Raw genomic sequence first — 17,578 nt, 5'->3', positions numbered from 1 at the left:
ATGTTCCCTGTGCCCTGTGTCCCTGCGGCAGCCGACTGCACCGCCCCCACCCCTGTATGGCTGAGTGGGTCCTGCCTCCAGGCCCGGAGCCACCACTGCTCTGGACCCTGATCCATGTTTCCACCACTGTTGCTTGCTGTTGCCGGGATGGCGTGGGGAGGAGGTGGACAGTCCCCGGAGCCTGCCGCAGGGATCCCCCTGGAACCTGTCCTCCTGGGGGCTGCCGCAGTGGGGCCAGGCTGAGTTGCCTGCCGATGGGGGAGCAGCGTAGTTGTGTATGAAGGCGCAGGCAGAGAGGGGTCACAGGCGGAGCTGGGCCTGGGGTGGTGCCACGCTTGCACATGAGGCACGGGGACCACGCCTGGGGCGCGGAGCTGGGGCTGTCCTTTGGGGGCCTGGAGTGGGAAGTGGGAGTGGTGCTCACTTTGGGGACCCAGCCAGTGGCATGGCCACTGCACCCTCCCTGCTGACTGGTGCCGGATTCCTGCGCCTTGGGAGGAGGCTCTGCGCAGGGCTTCCCAGGGCCGGATCCCCAGGGTCTGCCCCACAGCGGGGTGACCTCTGAGCCTGATGCTCCCTAGAACCAGGCCCAGGGCCTGCAGGCTGCTCCTGGAGGCACCCCTGCTGGGCAGGGCTGTGAGCCAGGCAAGGGGGAGCACCAGGCCACCTCTGAGCACTGGGACCACGGGAAGAACTTGTGGTGACGTCCCCCCTGCTTCAGATGCCAGCATGGCCCCCAGCAAGGAACCGGAACCCCCACCCCAGACTGTGAGGAGGCGTGGCCAGAGCTGCCTGCACATTCCATGGAGCAAGTGGGAGACTCGCTTTCCCAGGCACAGGACCTGGGTGTCTCTGCACTCTGCATCCTCAGGAGCCAGATCTCAGAGTGGGGTTGGGGCTGAAGCCGGGCATTGTCACAGCTCAGCAGCGTGTGTGCACACTTGGGGCAACACTGAAACGCCATCCCCTGCCACGTCGACCCCTCTGGACTTTGGGCATCAACAAGCACTGGTGGAGGGGAGGGGAAACTGAAGGGTAGGCTAAGGGTGTCTTGGTGCTGACCTGCAGGTGCCCCTTGGTGCAAGCAGTCTGGGCACCATGGATGGCTGCAGGAGGCAGACGGGCTCCTGGGCAGAAGGGGGCGGGTCCCTGGTGAGGCCCCACCTTCAGGCCAAGGACAGCCTGGAGGCTGGGGACTGGGCTGCCAGTTCCGTGGACCTGACTGGAATGGGAACTTGTGCCTTTTCTGGTCCCACCTATGGCCGCCCATGGGCCAATTGGCATGCAATTTCTCCCTTCTGAGGCCCATAAAGGCCCTGGGCTCAGCCAAAGCAGAGCAGAGACAATGGGACAACCAGCTGCGGAGAAGAGCTACCCTCTCTGCTGATAGCTGAACACTTGTTGGGATGACCCGCCTGGAGAAAGGAGCTACCCTCTCTGCTAGGAGCTGAACACTCATCGGAACACCCTGGCTGCAGAAAGGAGCTACTCCCTGCAGGTCTCCTCTGAGCTGTTCTATCACTTGATAAAGCTCCTCTTTGTCTTGCTCATCCACATCTGTGCACATACTTCATTCTTCCTGGCCACAGGACAAGAACTCAGGACCCGCCAAATGGTGAGGCTAAAAGAGCTATAACATGGCCCAGCGCGGTGGCTCACGCCTGTAATCCCAGCACTTTGGGAGGCCGAGGCGGGCAGATCACAAGGTCAGGAGATCTAGACCATCCTGACTAACACGTTGAAACCCCATCTCTACTAAAAATACAAAAAATTAGCCGGATGTGGTGGCAGGCACCTGCAGTCCCAGCTACTCGGGAGGCTGAGGCAGGAGGATGGCGTGAACCCGGGAGGCAGAGCGTGCAGTGAGCAGAGACCGTGTGCCACTGCACTCCAGCCTGGGCGACAGAGTGAGACTCCGTCTCATTAAAAAAAAAAAAAAAAAAAAAAAAAAAAGAGCTATAACACAAACAGGGCTAAGAGCTATAACACAAACAGGGCTTATTAATTAAACCCCTTGCTCACCACATTGCACACGAAGAGAAGGAGAGAAGATCTGCAGCCCTTCGAGGAACCCAGACCTGGGAGTTCAGTGAGTCAGGGCTGTGACTCCCTCTTTGGGGCCATGCAGTTCCTAGCATCTTTAGGCTACTGGGCACCACTGTCTTGGGCACTGGCAGCCGTGGAAGCTGTTTGCAGTGCATGCCTGGTCCAGCTGCAGCCTTGCAGAGAGCCCGCACCCATGCCAGCACTTGGAGCTGCCCGCTTCTCTGCAGCAGCTGGTATGTCTAACTGGCAGTGGTTGGACCCCATGCTTACACACCCCTTGCTGCTCCATACCTGACTTGCCCTTGGCAGGCATGGGATCCAGGCCCGTAGTGTAAGCCGAGCTCAGCCAGGCAGGCTGAGTGGGTGGAACGAGCCCAGCAGGCTTGAACAAAACTCGGGCAAAGGCACCACTGGCCACAGAGGTTTCCAGCCAGAAAACCAACACCCCAAAGATCCCGTAACATTAGGAGGACCCTCACTCGTGGGAAGTGAGATGAAATTCCTTGGAAATGGCTTGCTCTTATGCCCATGTGCTCACTCTCGTTCTCTCTCTCTCTCTCTAGCTGAAATATGGAGCACTTTTGGAGTAATGTGGGTTCTCTGTATTAACAGTTGTTTTCTGACAGTGGATCAGAAAAAATATATATATATATGTGTATATATCTTGAGAATATATATATATATCAGGATAAATTAAATATTTAAAATATTTTCTTCCCATAATTCATTTTTCCAGTTTCCTAGTGAAATAATTTCAAAATTTGGTCATTAATTTGAGAATTAATGAGGTGTCCTTGTACTCCAAACCAGGGACTGCAAGGGATGTGAGATACGTTCCAGCTCTGAATGACCTCAGTGCATCTATCACTGCATAACAAATTACTCCAAAACTTACTGGCTTAAAGCAACCCATATTTATTCGTATTTATCATCTCACAGTTCCTGTAGGTCAGGAATTTGGGCATGATTTAGCTCTGTCCCCCATTTCAGGGTCTCCCACAGGCGCCAGTCAAGGTTCAGCTGGAGCAGGATCCATTTTAAAGATCACTCTCGTTGTTGGCAGGTATATTAGTTCGTTTTCACGCTGCTGATAAAGACATACACAAGACTGAGGAATTTACAAAAGAAAGAGGTTTAATTGGACTTACAGTTCCAAGTGGCTGGGGAAGCCTCACAATCACAGCGGAAGGCAAGGAAGAGCAAGTCACATCTTACGTGGATGGTGGCAGGCAAAAAAAATGAGAGAATGAGGAAGACTCAGAAATGGAAACCTCAGATAAAACCATCAGATCTCGAGAGACTTATTCACTACCACTAGAACAGTATGTGGGAAACCACTCCCATGATTAAATTCTCTCCCACTGGGTCGCACCCACAACAGGGAATTCAAGATGAGATTTGGGTGAGGACACAGCCAAATCATATCAGCAGGATTCAGTTCCTTGTGGGCTGCTAGACTGGTCCACTTGCTGGCTATTAGCTGAAAACCTCAATTCCTTGCCACGTCGGCCTGTTCAACATGGCAACTTGGTTCATCAAGTCAGCAAGAGTCTGCTAGCAAGGAGGAAGTCACAGTGTCTTTTTTCTTCTTTCTTTTTTTTTTTTTTTTTTTTGAGACGAAGTCTCGCTCTGTCGCCCAGGCTGGAGTACAATGACGTGATCTCAGCTCACTGCAACCTCCTCCTCCCGGCTTCAAGCGATTCTCCTGCCTCAGCCTCCTGAGTAGCTGGGATTATAGGCGCCTCCACCGTGCCTGGCTAATTTTTGTATTTTTAGGAGAGACGGGGTTTCACCATGTTGGTCAGGCTGGTCTCGAACTCCTGACCTCAGGTGATCCACCCACCTCGGCCTCCCAAAGTGCTGGGATTACAGGCGTGAGCCACCACACCTGGCCAACAGTGTCTTTTATAACTTAATCTGGAAATTGTTATCCCATTACTTTTACTGTATTCTATGCACTAGGAGTCACTAGGTCCAGCTCATTCAAGAGGAGGGGAATAACACGAGCGCATGAATACCAGGTGGCAATCTTTGGGGGCCATCTTAGAAGTTTGCTGACCATAGTCAGTAAGGAGCGAATACAAAGGTGAAGTGCAGAGCTATTGCGGGAGGGAGTCAGGTGGCTTCCTGGAGGAGGTGGGGCTTATGCTAGGACCTAGGTGTTCTGGCTATCTAATGCTGTGTAGCAAATTAGCCCCAGAAAGAAAGAGCGGGAGGGAAGAATGGAGGAGGGGGAGGGAGAGGAGGGACACAGACACAGCAGGTATACCATGAACGCCCTATCCAGGGCAGCTAGTTGAGTTCCGCAGAGCCAGGGCACAATTCTGCTATTATCCTTAACTCCTGGTTACGTTTCCTTCTTTGGAAGAAGTGTTGGGAAAGGCACCTAGCTTGTAAGAATTCAATATTCCACCTCAATCTAAAGCTTTACTGTTTTCCTCTGTATGCTTTTGGGCATCTGGAGCATGGTTGGGGAGAACAGAACTTGCACCTTGGAAACCCGTGCTCTCCTTCCCACTGCCATCCCTACATCTTCCCAGAGATGACCACTAGCCTTGCATTTCTTCCTAGTTTAGCACATAGTATGTATCACTAGATATGTAATATCTATATAATGTATATGTAATATCTGTATTGTTTAGTTTTGCTTTTTTTGAAGTGTGTAGAAATGGCATCATTCCATATGCATGATACAGCTGGCCTTTGAATTCGGCATTGTTCTAAGATTCATTTACACTGATGGTTATAGCTTGAGTCCAACCTGTTGTTGTCTGCCTTGTTTGTTTGTTTGTTTGAGACAGGATCTCTCTCTGTCACCCAGGCTAGAGTGCAGTGGTGCAATAGCTCACTGCAACTTCTGCCTCCCGGATTCAAGCAATTCTCCTGCCTCAGCGTCCCAAGTAGCTGGGATTACAGGCATGTGACACCATGTCCAGCTAATTTTTGTGTTTTTAGTAGAGACAGAGTTTCACCATGTTGGCCAGGCTGGTCTCAAACTTCTGGCTTCAAGTGATTCACCTGCCTCAGCCTCCCAAAGTGCTGGGATTATAGGCGTGAGCCACTGCGCCCGGCCAACTGTTGTTTACTTTGAATGACTATATTACAATATATGTATTCATTTGGATCTATTTATGATGGTCATAAATCATTTTTTGTCTAGTCTAATATTGATGGATATTCTGGTTGTTTTTGGTTGTTTGTTTTTGCACTAAGTACTGCTGTGAGCATTGTATATGTCTCCAGCTCACACCGGAAATGATATCTCTATGCTCCATGCCCAGTGGTAGAATTATAAGCCTGAAATATATAAGGTAACATGAAATTCTCTTCTAAATTGCTTTTGCCATTCATATTGCTCCCAGTTCCACATTATCACCAATGCTTGGCACTGTCAGACTTCCTAACTTTTTAATCCAGTAGGTATAAAAATCGTATCTCAATTTTGGCATTTCTCAGATCACTAATGAGATTGAGCATCTTTTCATAGTTTTGACATTCTTTATATTTTAGAAAATAATTATTTGTTAGTTGTATATACTATAAATATCTTCCCTCTATTTTTAACTTGTCTTTTCTTTTTCTTATGACTTTTGATGAACCAAGTGTATAAATGGTATTGAATTGACCAGTGTTTTCCTAGCACATTTTGTGCTTACGTAAGACAATATGATGTCATCTGACAGAGTCCAGCGTTCTTTTTCCTCTAGAGTTATCCAGTTGCTGAGGATGTTGTTGAATCTTATCCCTCCTGGTCTGCAGTGCCACCCCTATCGTCTCTCAAGTCCGCTCTACTTGTGGGTGTTGGGGCTTTCTATTCTCATCTATTTGCCGGTATGTTTTCACTGCTGAGAATGCATCTTGCAGGATGGTTCTGTCGCTGCCGTGAGCTCTGGGCTCCTCAGTCTGTTAGGCAGAGAGCTTGATGTCATGCATTTTCCTGACCTGCAGTACGGTTTTGGAGTAATGTGGGTTCTCTGTGTTAACACTTGTTTTCTGACAGTGGATCTGTGGTGAGAACTCTTTGCAAACACTGGATTACACAGAGTTATCTAACCTGCGGGACTTGTCAGAGATTTGAGAAGTGACTCTCCTGGAGGAGGTATCTACCGTGCAGCAGCACCCAAACTTTGTAGCCTGTGGAATCTTTTGTTCCTAGAGCATCTCATAGGACCAGCCTTCATGGGATTCATTTTGTGAAAGGCCAGCATGGAGGTGACTATTCTGGCCTTGAAGCTGAAAAACATGGGCTGTAATCTATTTGGACCTCACTTGAGTATTGAATCTGATGGCACCTTAATGCTAAATTTTAAAATTCTTATCCAGGTGGCAGTTCCCTAAGATCCATGCACACACACATGTACATCTGCACTCACCTCCTGAGAGATCCGGGTAAGTCTACGAGTGGGGAGTCATCCTTGATGTCCAGCTGTCATCCTTTCCTGCCTCTGGCCTTGTTCCTCTGGGCTGGACATCCATGTAGAGGCTCCACGATGTGATCTCACTGGGGGGACCAATTAGTAAAGGGCTGTGACATGTTTAAGTGAATTCCCTGGTCCCAGGTGAAGGAGTTAGGTGGTCTGTTTGTTCCTAACACTTGCCTTGATAGATTATTCTGAGCAGGAATTTGCTTTTTGTTTTTGTTTAGCCAAAAGTCCAGGTGTTCGTCTTTCTCCACTCACTATTTTCAGTGATGCATGCCTATTGCCCTTTATTCTAGTTGTACAAACCTAAAGTATCATTCACTAAAATACTGTGTTAACATTTTATGTCCTAAATCAAGCTCCTATTAGAGTTGGGTTCAAATATAGACTGACATTAGGAAAAGTAGAAAGTATAAGTGGTAAGTCATGTTTAGCAGAATTTAGGATGTTCTCTCTGAGCTTCTGGGACCAGATTCTCCTGGGTTTTGTTTTTGTTTTTTTGTTTTGAGACAGGGTCTTGCTCTGTCACCCAGGCTGGGGCACAGTGGTACAACCTCTGCTTCCCAGGCTCAAGTGACTCTCTCACCTCAGCCTCCCGAATAGCTGGGACTCCAGGCATGCATCACCAGGCTTGGCTAATTTTTGTATTTTTTTATAGAGACAAGGTTTTGCCATGTTGCCCAGGCTGGTCTCGAATTCCTGGGCTCAAGCAATCCGCTGGCCTGGGCCTCCCAGTGTTGGGATGACAGGCGTGAGCCACCACACCTGGCTGCTCCATTCCCTGTTGATCCCTCCTCTCTACTTTACAATGCTGTGAGTCAGGAATTCAGGCATAGGTTGGCTGGGTGATTCTTCTGTTCCAGATGGCACTGATGGAGGTCACTCAGTGGGATTCATTTGACAGTTTGGCTGGTCTGTCTGGCCCAAGCTAGTCTGGTGCCCAGGCATGGCTGGAAGGTGGACTGAGCTGGTCCTGTGAGCTGGAGTACAGCAGTGTCAGGGTGGTGGGCCTTCATTCATGGCAACTTGGAGCTCCCCAAGTGAATGTTCCGGCAAACCAGGTCGAAGCTGCATGGCCACATGATCTAGCCTTGAATGTCAAATGGTGTCCCTTCTATCATACTCTTTTGGTTGAAGCAGTCACAAGCCCACCTAAATACACGGACCCTATCCCTCCATGGGAGAGGTGGAAAAGCACATGTGGCCATGTCTGAAAACACGTTGGAGTTCCTGTAGGCCTTGGTCGCAGGCCCTCTTCATGTATACTCACCCTGGATGACCTCATTTAGACCTGTGACTTTAAATAACATCTCTCCACTGTGACTCCCAAATTTATATCTCTAGCCCAGACATAACCCAACCTCCAGATTCTTATGTTCAACAGGTTACTGGATATTTCCACCTGATTCACAGACATCTCAAACCTCACATGGTCAAACCACTCCTGAGTTTTACTCTGTAGGCCAGCTCTGTTCCCCACTTTCCTCATCTCCGGAAATGGCACCAGTATCCACCCAGCAGGTGAAGCTCTTTATCCCCCTTTCCCTTAGCTGGGCATCCAACCCAGCAGCACGACTTGGCAACTTTCCCTCCAAAGTATAGCTCAAGCTTGCCTATTTTTCTCCATATCCATTCCCACGTCCATGCTGCCATCATCTTCCATGGGTTTACTACAGTAGCTTCTGGAGTGATTTTCCAGCCTCCCCTGATGCCCCACTCCCATCCATCCTCCGTGGCAACAGTGATCTTTCAAATATAAATCAGATCTTGCCAGACCCCACAGTGAACCCTCAGTGGCATTCTGTTTCTCTTCAAGGAAAATGAAGCTCCTTGCTGTGGCCTGCGAGGCCTTACGTGATCTGGCCCCTGCTCACTCCTCCAAGCTCACTTCCCATCACTCGCTTTCCCATTCCAACCACAGGCCTCGTCTCTGCTCTTTCCCTCCTCAGGGCCTTTGCACCTGCTGTCACCTCTCCTGGACAGACCTTCTAGGAATTTTAATGACTCATTTGTTCTTTAAATTTCAGTTCGCAAAGCTCCTCAACCGCTTAAAGTACTGTCCTGTTAAGGCCACCACATCGGGCCATTTATTTGCTTCTTAGACATGATCACAGTCTGTAATCATATCATCTATTTGTTATGCATCATTGTCTCTCTCCTTTTCCAGAATGTAAGTGCCATAAAGGCCAGCAACTGTGTCTATCCTGCTCACCATTGCCCCGGCGCATACCAAGGGACTGGTTTGTAATATACTATTTGGGTGATCTCAAAAAAGCCTGACCCACCCACTCTGCAGGAGGGTGAATAATAGAAAAGTGACCCACATGTAAGAGACTGGTCAGGAAATTCAGGTTAAGAATTTCCTATTTGTAGATCCACTTTTTGCCTTGCAAAGGGATGTGTAAATCTGTTATTTTTGTTCTTCCCCTGACTGATACAGGGCAGAAAATCGGCTTATTTAATTCTTTACCCCAGCTTTTCTACCGATAAAGTGGCATAAGTTAATTTTTCCATGCAAAGTAACTCATACAAAAATCAAATACAATAGTTTACACACTCCTCCCCCTCAGGTGAGGCTCTGAGGTCACATTCAAACCTCATGTGGTTGTGCACGGCCCTGGCCAAAAGGAGACGCTGAGATGGGCAAGGCTGCCCGGGATACTCTCAAAAGGAGTGGCAAGCTCCTGCAGCAATTCCAAGGGGCTCACATTCTGTTTTAAATCTGGCCAATTAGAAATTGTTTTTCTAACTTTTCTTGTGGACTCTCTCATCTTCCCATGATAGACTTCATCCACTGCATTGGTGCCATCTCATGGGTTACATGAGGAGGTTACATGGAAAAGCGTGGTGGAAAAAAAATTTGGATGGATTTGCCCCCTCTTATTTTCCATTTTTTCAAAATTAGCTTATGTTTCTACATGAGGAAAATCCTGTGTTGAGAGAGGTCTTAAACTGTATCCAGTAAGTGACAAAAGCAAACCCAAAAACAAAAACTGTAGATACACTTGCTTAGTTATTTACTATGACAATTGCTAAAAAACAAATATTTCCCTACTCAATTTCTTGGAGCTAAATCAAGGTTTACTATGTTTCCAGTAAAAACAGAAAACTTTCCGGAGTCTGTGATCTGGCCATCGCGCCATGGTGACTACTAAGGGCACAGGGATGGAATGTCCCTTTTTCTCTCCAGCTTATTGGAGGGTGAATGGACAAATGTCGACATGGCCACTTTTGTGCAGTACCTAGGAAATGGCTAAGAACACTTTTTGAGATAGGATTGATTACTGGCTCAAGAGGATTCTTGAGAAATGCTCTGCTCCTCATGAAATTCACAGAAACGAGACATTTTCATCTGGAGCACATTATTCTGTAACAGTGGTGCTTCATCTGTTTGAGTTCCATGAGCAGAAACTATTCTGTAGAAGTAGCTCTTCCATATAATTGGAAATGCTCAAAAATGCTTTTTAAAAATTTATTTATTTTTTGTTTTTGTTTTTGTTTTGAGACGGAGTCTCGCTCTGTCACCCAGGCTGGAGTGCGGTGGCGTGATCTCGGCTCACTGCAAGCTCCACCTCCTGGGTTCACACCATTCTCTTGCCTCAGTCTCCCGAGTAGCTGGGACTACAGGCGCCCGCCACCACGCCCAGCTAATTTTTTATATTTTTACTACAGATGGGGTTTCACCATGTTAGCCAGGATGGTCTGGATCTCCTGACCTCGTGATCCGTCCACCTAGGCCTCCCAAAGTGCTGGGATTACAGGCGTGAACCACTGCGCCCAGCCCAAAAATGCTTTCAAATTTTTAAGTCATTTTATAAAATGAAAATATTCCTCAATGTACCACCCATATCCTTTCTTTTTTAAAGGGGTCCTCTCGATTTGGCTGCACATTGCAATCACCTAGGGAGTTCTGGGGGCTATGGAGGCCCAGGTCTTGCTTCCAGAAGGTCTGATGGGTGGCCCCAGGGTGTGGTGTGGGCATCTGGAGTTTTAAATGCTCCAGAGGTTGGAATGGGTTGCAAGGTGGGGACACTGAGTAAGGTCATGATATAGGACATTCATCTTTTCATTCCTGAGGCTACCTGGTGTTCAAGGCTTACGCACCCCGACTGATGGCTGATCCCAGGTGGCCCCAAGTTGTAAGACAGTGACCGTGAGTGGGGGTTGAGACGAGGGCCAGACCCTCCAGGATTCAGAGCAGACTCGGTGCTGTGTTTGCCATTGAGTGTGCGTGCTCTTCAAGCCTGGACAGCAGGTTTTTTTTGACATAAAAGAACCACCTGATAAGAAGATTGAATCTGTGGGGTACGTGCTGGCTCATACATTTGAAAGTCAAGTGATCTTTTGATAACTGGACAATCAGGTGAAGCTGGAAGTATTGATGAGATGGTTGCTGAAGACAGTAGAAGACCTTTCTAAAGCCTATTTTTGCTGTAAGAGAATTTTACAGCATAAAAGTAAAAAGACATCTCTGGCCAACGTCCCAAGTGAGTGTTTGTTTGTGTCTTCAAAGATGTCTGTGCAAATATATCCGCAGAGACTCTCCAGAATTCCATAGTCTCAAGGAAGCACTGGACGTTAGAGCAGGAAGGGACCTGCTCACTTTAGGAGTAACCTTGACCTACTTTATTGCAGTTAAAAAAAGAAAATTCTCAGGGTGGATTTGAAGGGGGCCAGCCCCTCCACACCTGTGGGTATTTCTCATCAGGTGGGACGAGAGACTGAGAAAAGAAATAAGACAGAGAGACAAAGCATAGAGAAAGAACAGTGGGCCCAGGGGACCGAAGCTCAGCATACAGAGGACCCGCAATAGCGCCGGCCTCTGAGTTCCCTCAGTATTTATTGATCATTATTTTTACTATCTTCGTGAGAGGAGTGTAGCAGGGCAACAGGTGGGGAAATGGTCAGCAGAGAAATATGTGAGCAAAGGAATCTGTATCATGAATAAGTCCAAGGAAAGGTACTGTGCCCGGATGTGCACATAGGTTAGATTTATGTTTCTCTTTACCCAAACATCTCAGTGTAGCAAAGAGTAACAGAGCAGTATTGCGGCCAGCGTATCTCGCCTCCAGACACAGGGTGGTTTTCTCCTGTCTCAGAATAGAACGAATGGGAATGGTCAGCTTTACACCGAGACATTCCATTCCCAGGGACAAGTAGGAGACAGAAGCCTTCCTCTTATCTCAACCTCGAAGAGGCCTCCCTCTTCCGCTACTCCTCCTCAGCACACACCCTTTACGCATGTCAGGCTGGGGGACAGTCAGGTCTTTCCCTTACCATGGGGTCATATCTCAGGCTGTCTCAGTGGGGGGAAACATTGGACAATACCCAGGCTTTCTTGGGCAGAGGTCCCTGCGGCTTTCCGCAGTGCATTGTGTCCCTAGTTAATCGAGAATGGAGAATGGCGATGAGTTTTACCAAGCATACTGCTTGTGAACATATTGTTAACAAGGCACATCCTGCACAGCCCTAAATCCATTAAACTTTGATTCAATACAGCACATGTTTCTGTGAGCGCAGGGTTGGGGCTAAAGTTACAGGTTAACAGCATCTCAAAGCAGAAACAATTTTTCTCAGTACAGATCAAAATGGAGTTTCTTATGTCCTCCTTTTCTACATAGACACAGTAACAGTCTGATCTCTCTCTCTTTTCCCCACAGGGACTAATGTGATATCAGAGATACGGTGTGTCTTCAGCTACAAGATGCTCTGTTTGAATTATATACATTTCAGAAAACTTATGTACAGATGAATCATTTAAAATGAATTGTAAGTGGTATTGTGGTCTTGATAGAGTTGGCCACGATGTCCAAATGTAATATTAAGCCTATGGGAAAAGTCAGATCCACTTCTTTTTTTTGAGTCAGAGTCTTGCTCTGTCACCCAGACTGGAGTGCAGTGGCATGATCTCAGCTCACTGCAACCGCCACCTCCTAGGTTCAAATGATTCTCGTGCCTCAGCAGCCGGAGTAGCTGGGATTACAGGCCTGTGCCACCACTCCCAGCTAATTTTTTTTTTGTATTTTTAGTAGAAACGGGGTTTCGCCATGTTGGCCAGGCTGGCCTCGAACTCCTGACCTCAAGTGATCTACCTGCCTTGACCCCCAAGGTGCTGGGATTACAGTTGTGAGCCACCATGCCCAGCTGAGATCCACTTTCATCCTCACAGTGGCTCCTGACTCCTTTTCCAATGCACCAAGACACCACGGAGGGATGTCTGTGCAGACTTCTAATGTGGTTTGCGGTTGCAAACTGTCGTTGGGGCAATTTTTTGTAGAAAGGTCTGGTCCTGGACCCACTGTCAGAGAACTTAGAGAAAGGTTCCCTGTGGGGGTCCCAAACAAAGATCTTCTTTCTTTATAACCTGTCATCCTAAGATTTAAAGGGTGGAAGGGGAATACAGAAATTGCATATTCACTACAACTCAAAAAAGAAGATAATTAATTTTGCACCAGTGACAAATATGTCATCTTAGGCACTTCGAAACTCCTTAAATGGATCTAAAAATATTTGTCCTCTAATATTTTGGTGTCTCTTCAGCCAAAAACAAAAATTGGTTAAATTTGGTCCCATAAGAATTATAGTCATATTTCAGTTCGCAATGTGCCCTAATTCTAGGACTTTCCTGGAATGAAGGACCGCCGTTATCTTTGAGACTGGCTTTCATAGTCCCCCCCTTCGATGATGAGGAGGCAGGCGACGGGGAGGAAGGGCGGCCTCCGGAGGGTGTGTGTTCTCCCAAGGGAGTCTCCTTCCTGCACACCTTCCTCATCTTGTTTAGACTCAGGAAGTTGACGGGCGGAGCACTTCTGGCTTAAGCATTTGAAAAAGCAGCAGAGGAGTTTCCGCCTGTAAATAGTATCTGTAAAACTGTGAGCGGCCCACATCTCAGGCCACAGGGGCTGCGTCTCCCCTCTTGAGGTGATGCAGAACAAAAGTCCCCAGGGCCACCAGGGGGATGCACATGGTGGAGGAGGCCACAAGCAGCCCGATGACAGCCAGTGCATAGGCCGGGTAATCTTTGGTCACAAGCTGGCCCTGAAAGGAGAGACTGAGTGTCAGCAGAGAGCACCTGCTGAGAGCACTGCCCCTGGGCCTCAGGGCCGCCACCCGTGATGCGGAGGCGGTGTGACGTGGGCAGAGAGCATGTGGGGCCGGTGTCCTTACTCCTGGGGCCACCAGCTTTGCAATTCACTAGCACATGTGCCAGGAGCCTAACCGCCCTCACCTTCTTTTTCTTCCATAAACTAGGAATAATAGTAACTACTTGAACCAGTGGGTGTAGAGCTATTGTTTGGAGCTACCCATAATGAATAATCATGGTAATAATCAAGCACCTTACGTCTAAGGCAACATTCAGGGCACCTAAAATATAGGGGACTACTCTTAGCCCGGAATGGAACTTTCCATGAAGGTAGCAATGTTCTCTATGAGTGCTGTCTGCTGTGGTGGGCGCGGAGGGCAGCGCTGCTCAAGAGGCAGGAGCTGGCGCCTTCGCAGCGGGAGTTTTTCTCAGCGTCCAGGGGAAGCTGTGGAGCAGTGCCTTCCTCTCGCCCCACTGAAGCATATATCTAAAAACTCAAAGCCCAGTTCCTCTGTCCTGGGCTATTTCTAAAATGCCTCAGTGATATTTCCATGTCGTGACAAATAACCTACCCACACTATGGAAACAGTTCCCTGGTTTCAGAAAACGAATGGCCCATGCTTTTGGGTGACCATGGGGGCCCAGCGCCAGCCCTACAGAGACAGCAGATACCTGGGAGGCATCCCAGGCTTGGTACTTCAGCGTCCCCGTGAGGATGTAGTCACTCAGGTAGAAGACAAAGAGGCTGACAATCAGTAGTGGGCTTACACCAGCCCACATCACCTTCCAGTACCAGCTCACAGCTCGGCCAGTCATGGCCTTAAGGTCACTTTCAAATCTATTTGGAAAACAGGGAGAGAAAGTCTGGATTATCCAGGCTGCGGAGGTGAGGGCGTCCAGTTTACCCGTCCCTACTCACAAAGGAACATTCTGTTCTAGGTGGTAACTGATGTCTGAGTTTGGCCACTGGACTCCTCTGTGACACCTTCTTGAGAGAGCAGTGCTGCGGTGGGGAGGGGAGAAGGGCTGAGACTGCCCAGAAAGGGTGACGGAGCAAGCACCCTGTGGATAGTGGACATCAGAAGATGCCTTCCTAGTGCCAGCCTTCAGACGAAGGTTGCTGGCAGAGCCCAGAGGGCAGCTTCCAGGAATGGTGGGCACAGGCAGCAAGGGAGGGACATTTGTTGGGCTGGTCATCAACGACAGGGGCTTCTTGGGCAGCTCTGCCCACCCCCCAACCCAGCCCGCTGCTGTCAGTCAGTGACTCCCTTTCCCAGTAAACGCCACGGAGCCAAATCACTTGGTCCACTGAAACCAGAGCAGGTTTTCTGGGACAGAAGAAGAGCCAACCTTGGACTGAAGGCCTTTCTGTAGCCCTGGCCTGTTGGAGCTGGTCTAGAGCGGCCAGGGCAGTGAGGCCCAAAGGCGTTGCCCACAGCCACCATCACCATCTCCATCATTCCTGTAGCTCTCTCTTTTCCCTCTTCTTTACTTTTAAACCTACATTTAGCAGCAACACAACAGCAGCCAGTTTCTCATAGACTTGACAGGCTAAGTACACGTATTTTTGAGTACACATACACAGTATAAAAAGTATCTTTGGCATTTTGGGAGATGTTGGCCCAACAAAACTCCCCATTTCACACAGGAGGAACCAAGGCCCAGGGTTGCGATGCCATCTGCCTTAGGGCTTGGTAAAGACCAGGCCCAGAACCTGGGTTGGCCTCCTGCCTCCGGCCCAGAGCCTTTAAACCTGCTCCCTACAGCGGGAGAAGCAGCCTTGGCGGGAGGGGCTGGGGTGGTGTGGGTGTGAAACGTCACCGGCTGCAGCCACAGCCCCTCCCTCCCTGGGACCTGCTGCATGTCCTGGGTGTCCATGCAAGGCTGTGCGGAGATCACCACCTGCCCTTTGCTGCTGCTGACATAGTGGGACTCTAGGCTGTAGACCATGAAGGCTCATGTATGTGACGTGGAAATCTGGGGCTTTCAAAAATCGGACAGGTGAAAAAGTGTTGAGGGTCCTCTTGTCCCTTCACACCCCCATTACCCCCCGCTTTCTGGATGGAGAAAGTTGGGAAGAGCTGGCTGCAGAAAAGCCCCAGGACACTGTCGCTGGGTGGTCACTAGATGGCGGTGTCCCCTGAGCAAGCTGAAGCACTCCCCACCTACCACTTACAGTCAGTCCACCTACAACATCTCCAAGGCACGTTTGTTTCCGCCTGTCTCCCTTCGCCAGCCCCTTTTTGATGGACTTGTGCCCCTCACCCATCTAGTGACCTCCAGTGGGCCCTAGGTTCTGTTCCTCTCTCCCAACCTTCTCTTTTTATCCTGAAACACTCACCCTCTCAGTGACCAATCTCTTTCTCCCTCTAGACTGGCATTTCCTAGGTGACCAGGGATTTTCCCAGTTTTAGCACTGAAAGTTCCACATCCCAGAAAACCCCTCAATCCTGGGGAAACAGGGAGAGCTGGTCCCCCTAACGCTAGTGTCCTCGAAATGTTAGTAGCTAAGGGTGGGAGTGGGGTGAGCGGAGGGTGAAAAGGCATTCCTTGACCAAGTAAGTCTGGAAATGCTGCAATTCTAACCCTCTCTTTGGGATCCATAACTGTCTTTAAGACTCTAAGAAGCCCTATGGGAAAGACATCGATTTGGCTTTGTTTAACTTATGTCCTGAAATGAATGGACCATGGGAGATTCCGCAGCATGGCACAGGACCCTGGCCTTTGCAGGGACATAGCAGGGAATGCTGCTTCAGGAATGCCTGCCTCCCAGAGTGTTGTCAATGTCTCCCTCCCCACCCCGAACCAGCATGGAGGATCAAAAAGACTGGGGAAGAGGGCAGAAAACAACGTGGCACAGCCTCCTCGCCCAAACCGGTGCCAACTTGAGCAGCGCTGCCCAAACTGATGTGCCTCAGGCCCCCCAGACATAGCGTGAAGATGTAGGATCTGATTCAGCAGGACGGGGTGGGTCCGAGCTTCTACAGTCCCAATGAGCGCCTTGTTGCTGCTGCTCCCGCTCTAGGGACCACACTTGGGGTAGCAAAGCTCTCTAGGCCAGTGATTCTCAAAGCGTGGGTGCCAGACTCATCTGGGAACCTGCTAGAAATGTGAATTCTTGGCCTTCCCCAGGCCTGCCTGATCAGAACCTTGGGTGTGAGTCCCGCAGCTGTGTTTGACCAGCCCAAGGGACTGTGAGGCACACTCGAGTTTGAAGGCTGCTCTAGACCGGTGGCTCTTGCCCCAGCTGCACATTCCATCACCTGGGGAGAATGAAAACATTCCAGTCCTGTGCTGTGCACTGGGATTGAGAACCTCACTGACTAAATTTTCAATCTGCCAAATTTTCTAAGGTCTAAGTTATCAACTGCACTTTGGTCAGGGTTCTGGGAAAATACTGATGTTGGCCGATGATCAGAGCATCCAGTGCCTGGAGGCACAATTCCCTGCCCCAGTAAGCTGTGGGGGTCCAGCAGGGTCGACCCTAAAACATTCTGTGATACAAAGCAAAAGTACGGGAATAGAGAGAAAGATATTCACTGAAGCAAACTGAGCGTGGAATAGGGGCAGAGCATTAGCTGAGATCTGCGGGCAAAGAACAAACATTGAGTAACGATGCCAAGCTTAAGGAAGAGGTGAAGATGTGTATCAAGAAACAGCTGTTTTCCTTGAGGGGTGTGGCCTCTGTGGCTGTGTTTTCCCTGCGCAACTAGGGGTCCTGGGCCTCCTCACCTCCTCAACCCGTACACGTAGCACACGGCAATCGTCTCCACCAGCACGATGAGCAGCAGGGACAGTGTGGCCGCGTAGTCGTTGAATATATCAAACCAGTAGTTCCCAGCCTCCATGGTGAACACCATGCCGATGGCACAGTTGACAAGGCACACCAGACCTGGGGGCCACAAGACCAGCTGCTCACCTGCCCAAAACCCCCCACTACTGCTCACCAGTTCTCTGAGGGACAGCGGGGCCACTGGCCCTCGGGGGACCTTGGCTGATTGGTTCATCCACATGGGTTGAAAGAGCT

At 49.3% G+C, this 17,578-nt stretch overlaps 1 protein-coding gene across 1 annotated transcript in view; it reads right to left on the bottom strand.

The window, feature by feature from the left end:
* Positions 1-12,319: 12,319 nt before the first annotated feature.
* LOC101011367 (sodium- and chloride-dependent transporter XTRP3) overlaps positions 12,320-17,578 on the bottom strand; it is a 38,532-nt gene continuing 33,273 nt past the window's right edge. Inside the window, exons 9-11 of the mRNA XM_009200981.4 lie at positions 17,284-17,443; positions 14,224-14,389; positions 12,320-13,505 (exon numbers count right to left, since the gene is read on the bottom strand). Coding sequence (XP_009199245.2) covers positions 13,356-13,505; positions 14,224-14,389; positions 17,284-17,443 — 476 coding nt within the window. The 3' untranslated portion in view covers positions 12,320-13,355. The remainder of the gene's footprint in view (positions 13,506-14,223; positions 14,390-17,283; positions 17,444-17,578) is intronic.

Source organism: Papio anubis, unplaced genomic scaffold, assembly GCF_008728515.1.
Source record: "Papio anubis isolate 15944 unplaced genomic scaffold, Panubis1.0 scaffold111, whole genome shotgun sequence".
In the NCBI taxonomy this organism is placed as follows: domain Eukaryota; kingdom Metazoa; phylum Chordata; class Mammalia; order Primates; family Cercopithecidae; genus Papio; species Papio anubis.
Note: the sequence above shows the minus strand (reverse complement) of the source record. Positions and strands in the feature narration are given on the sequence as shown.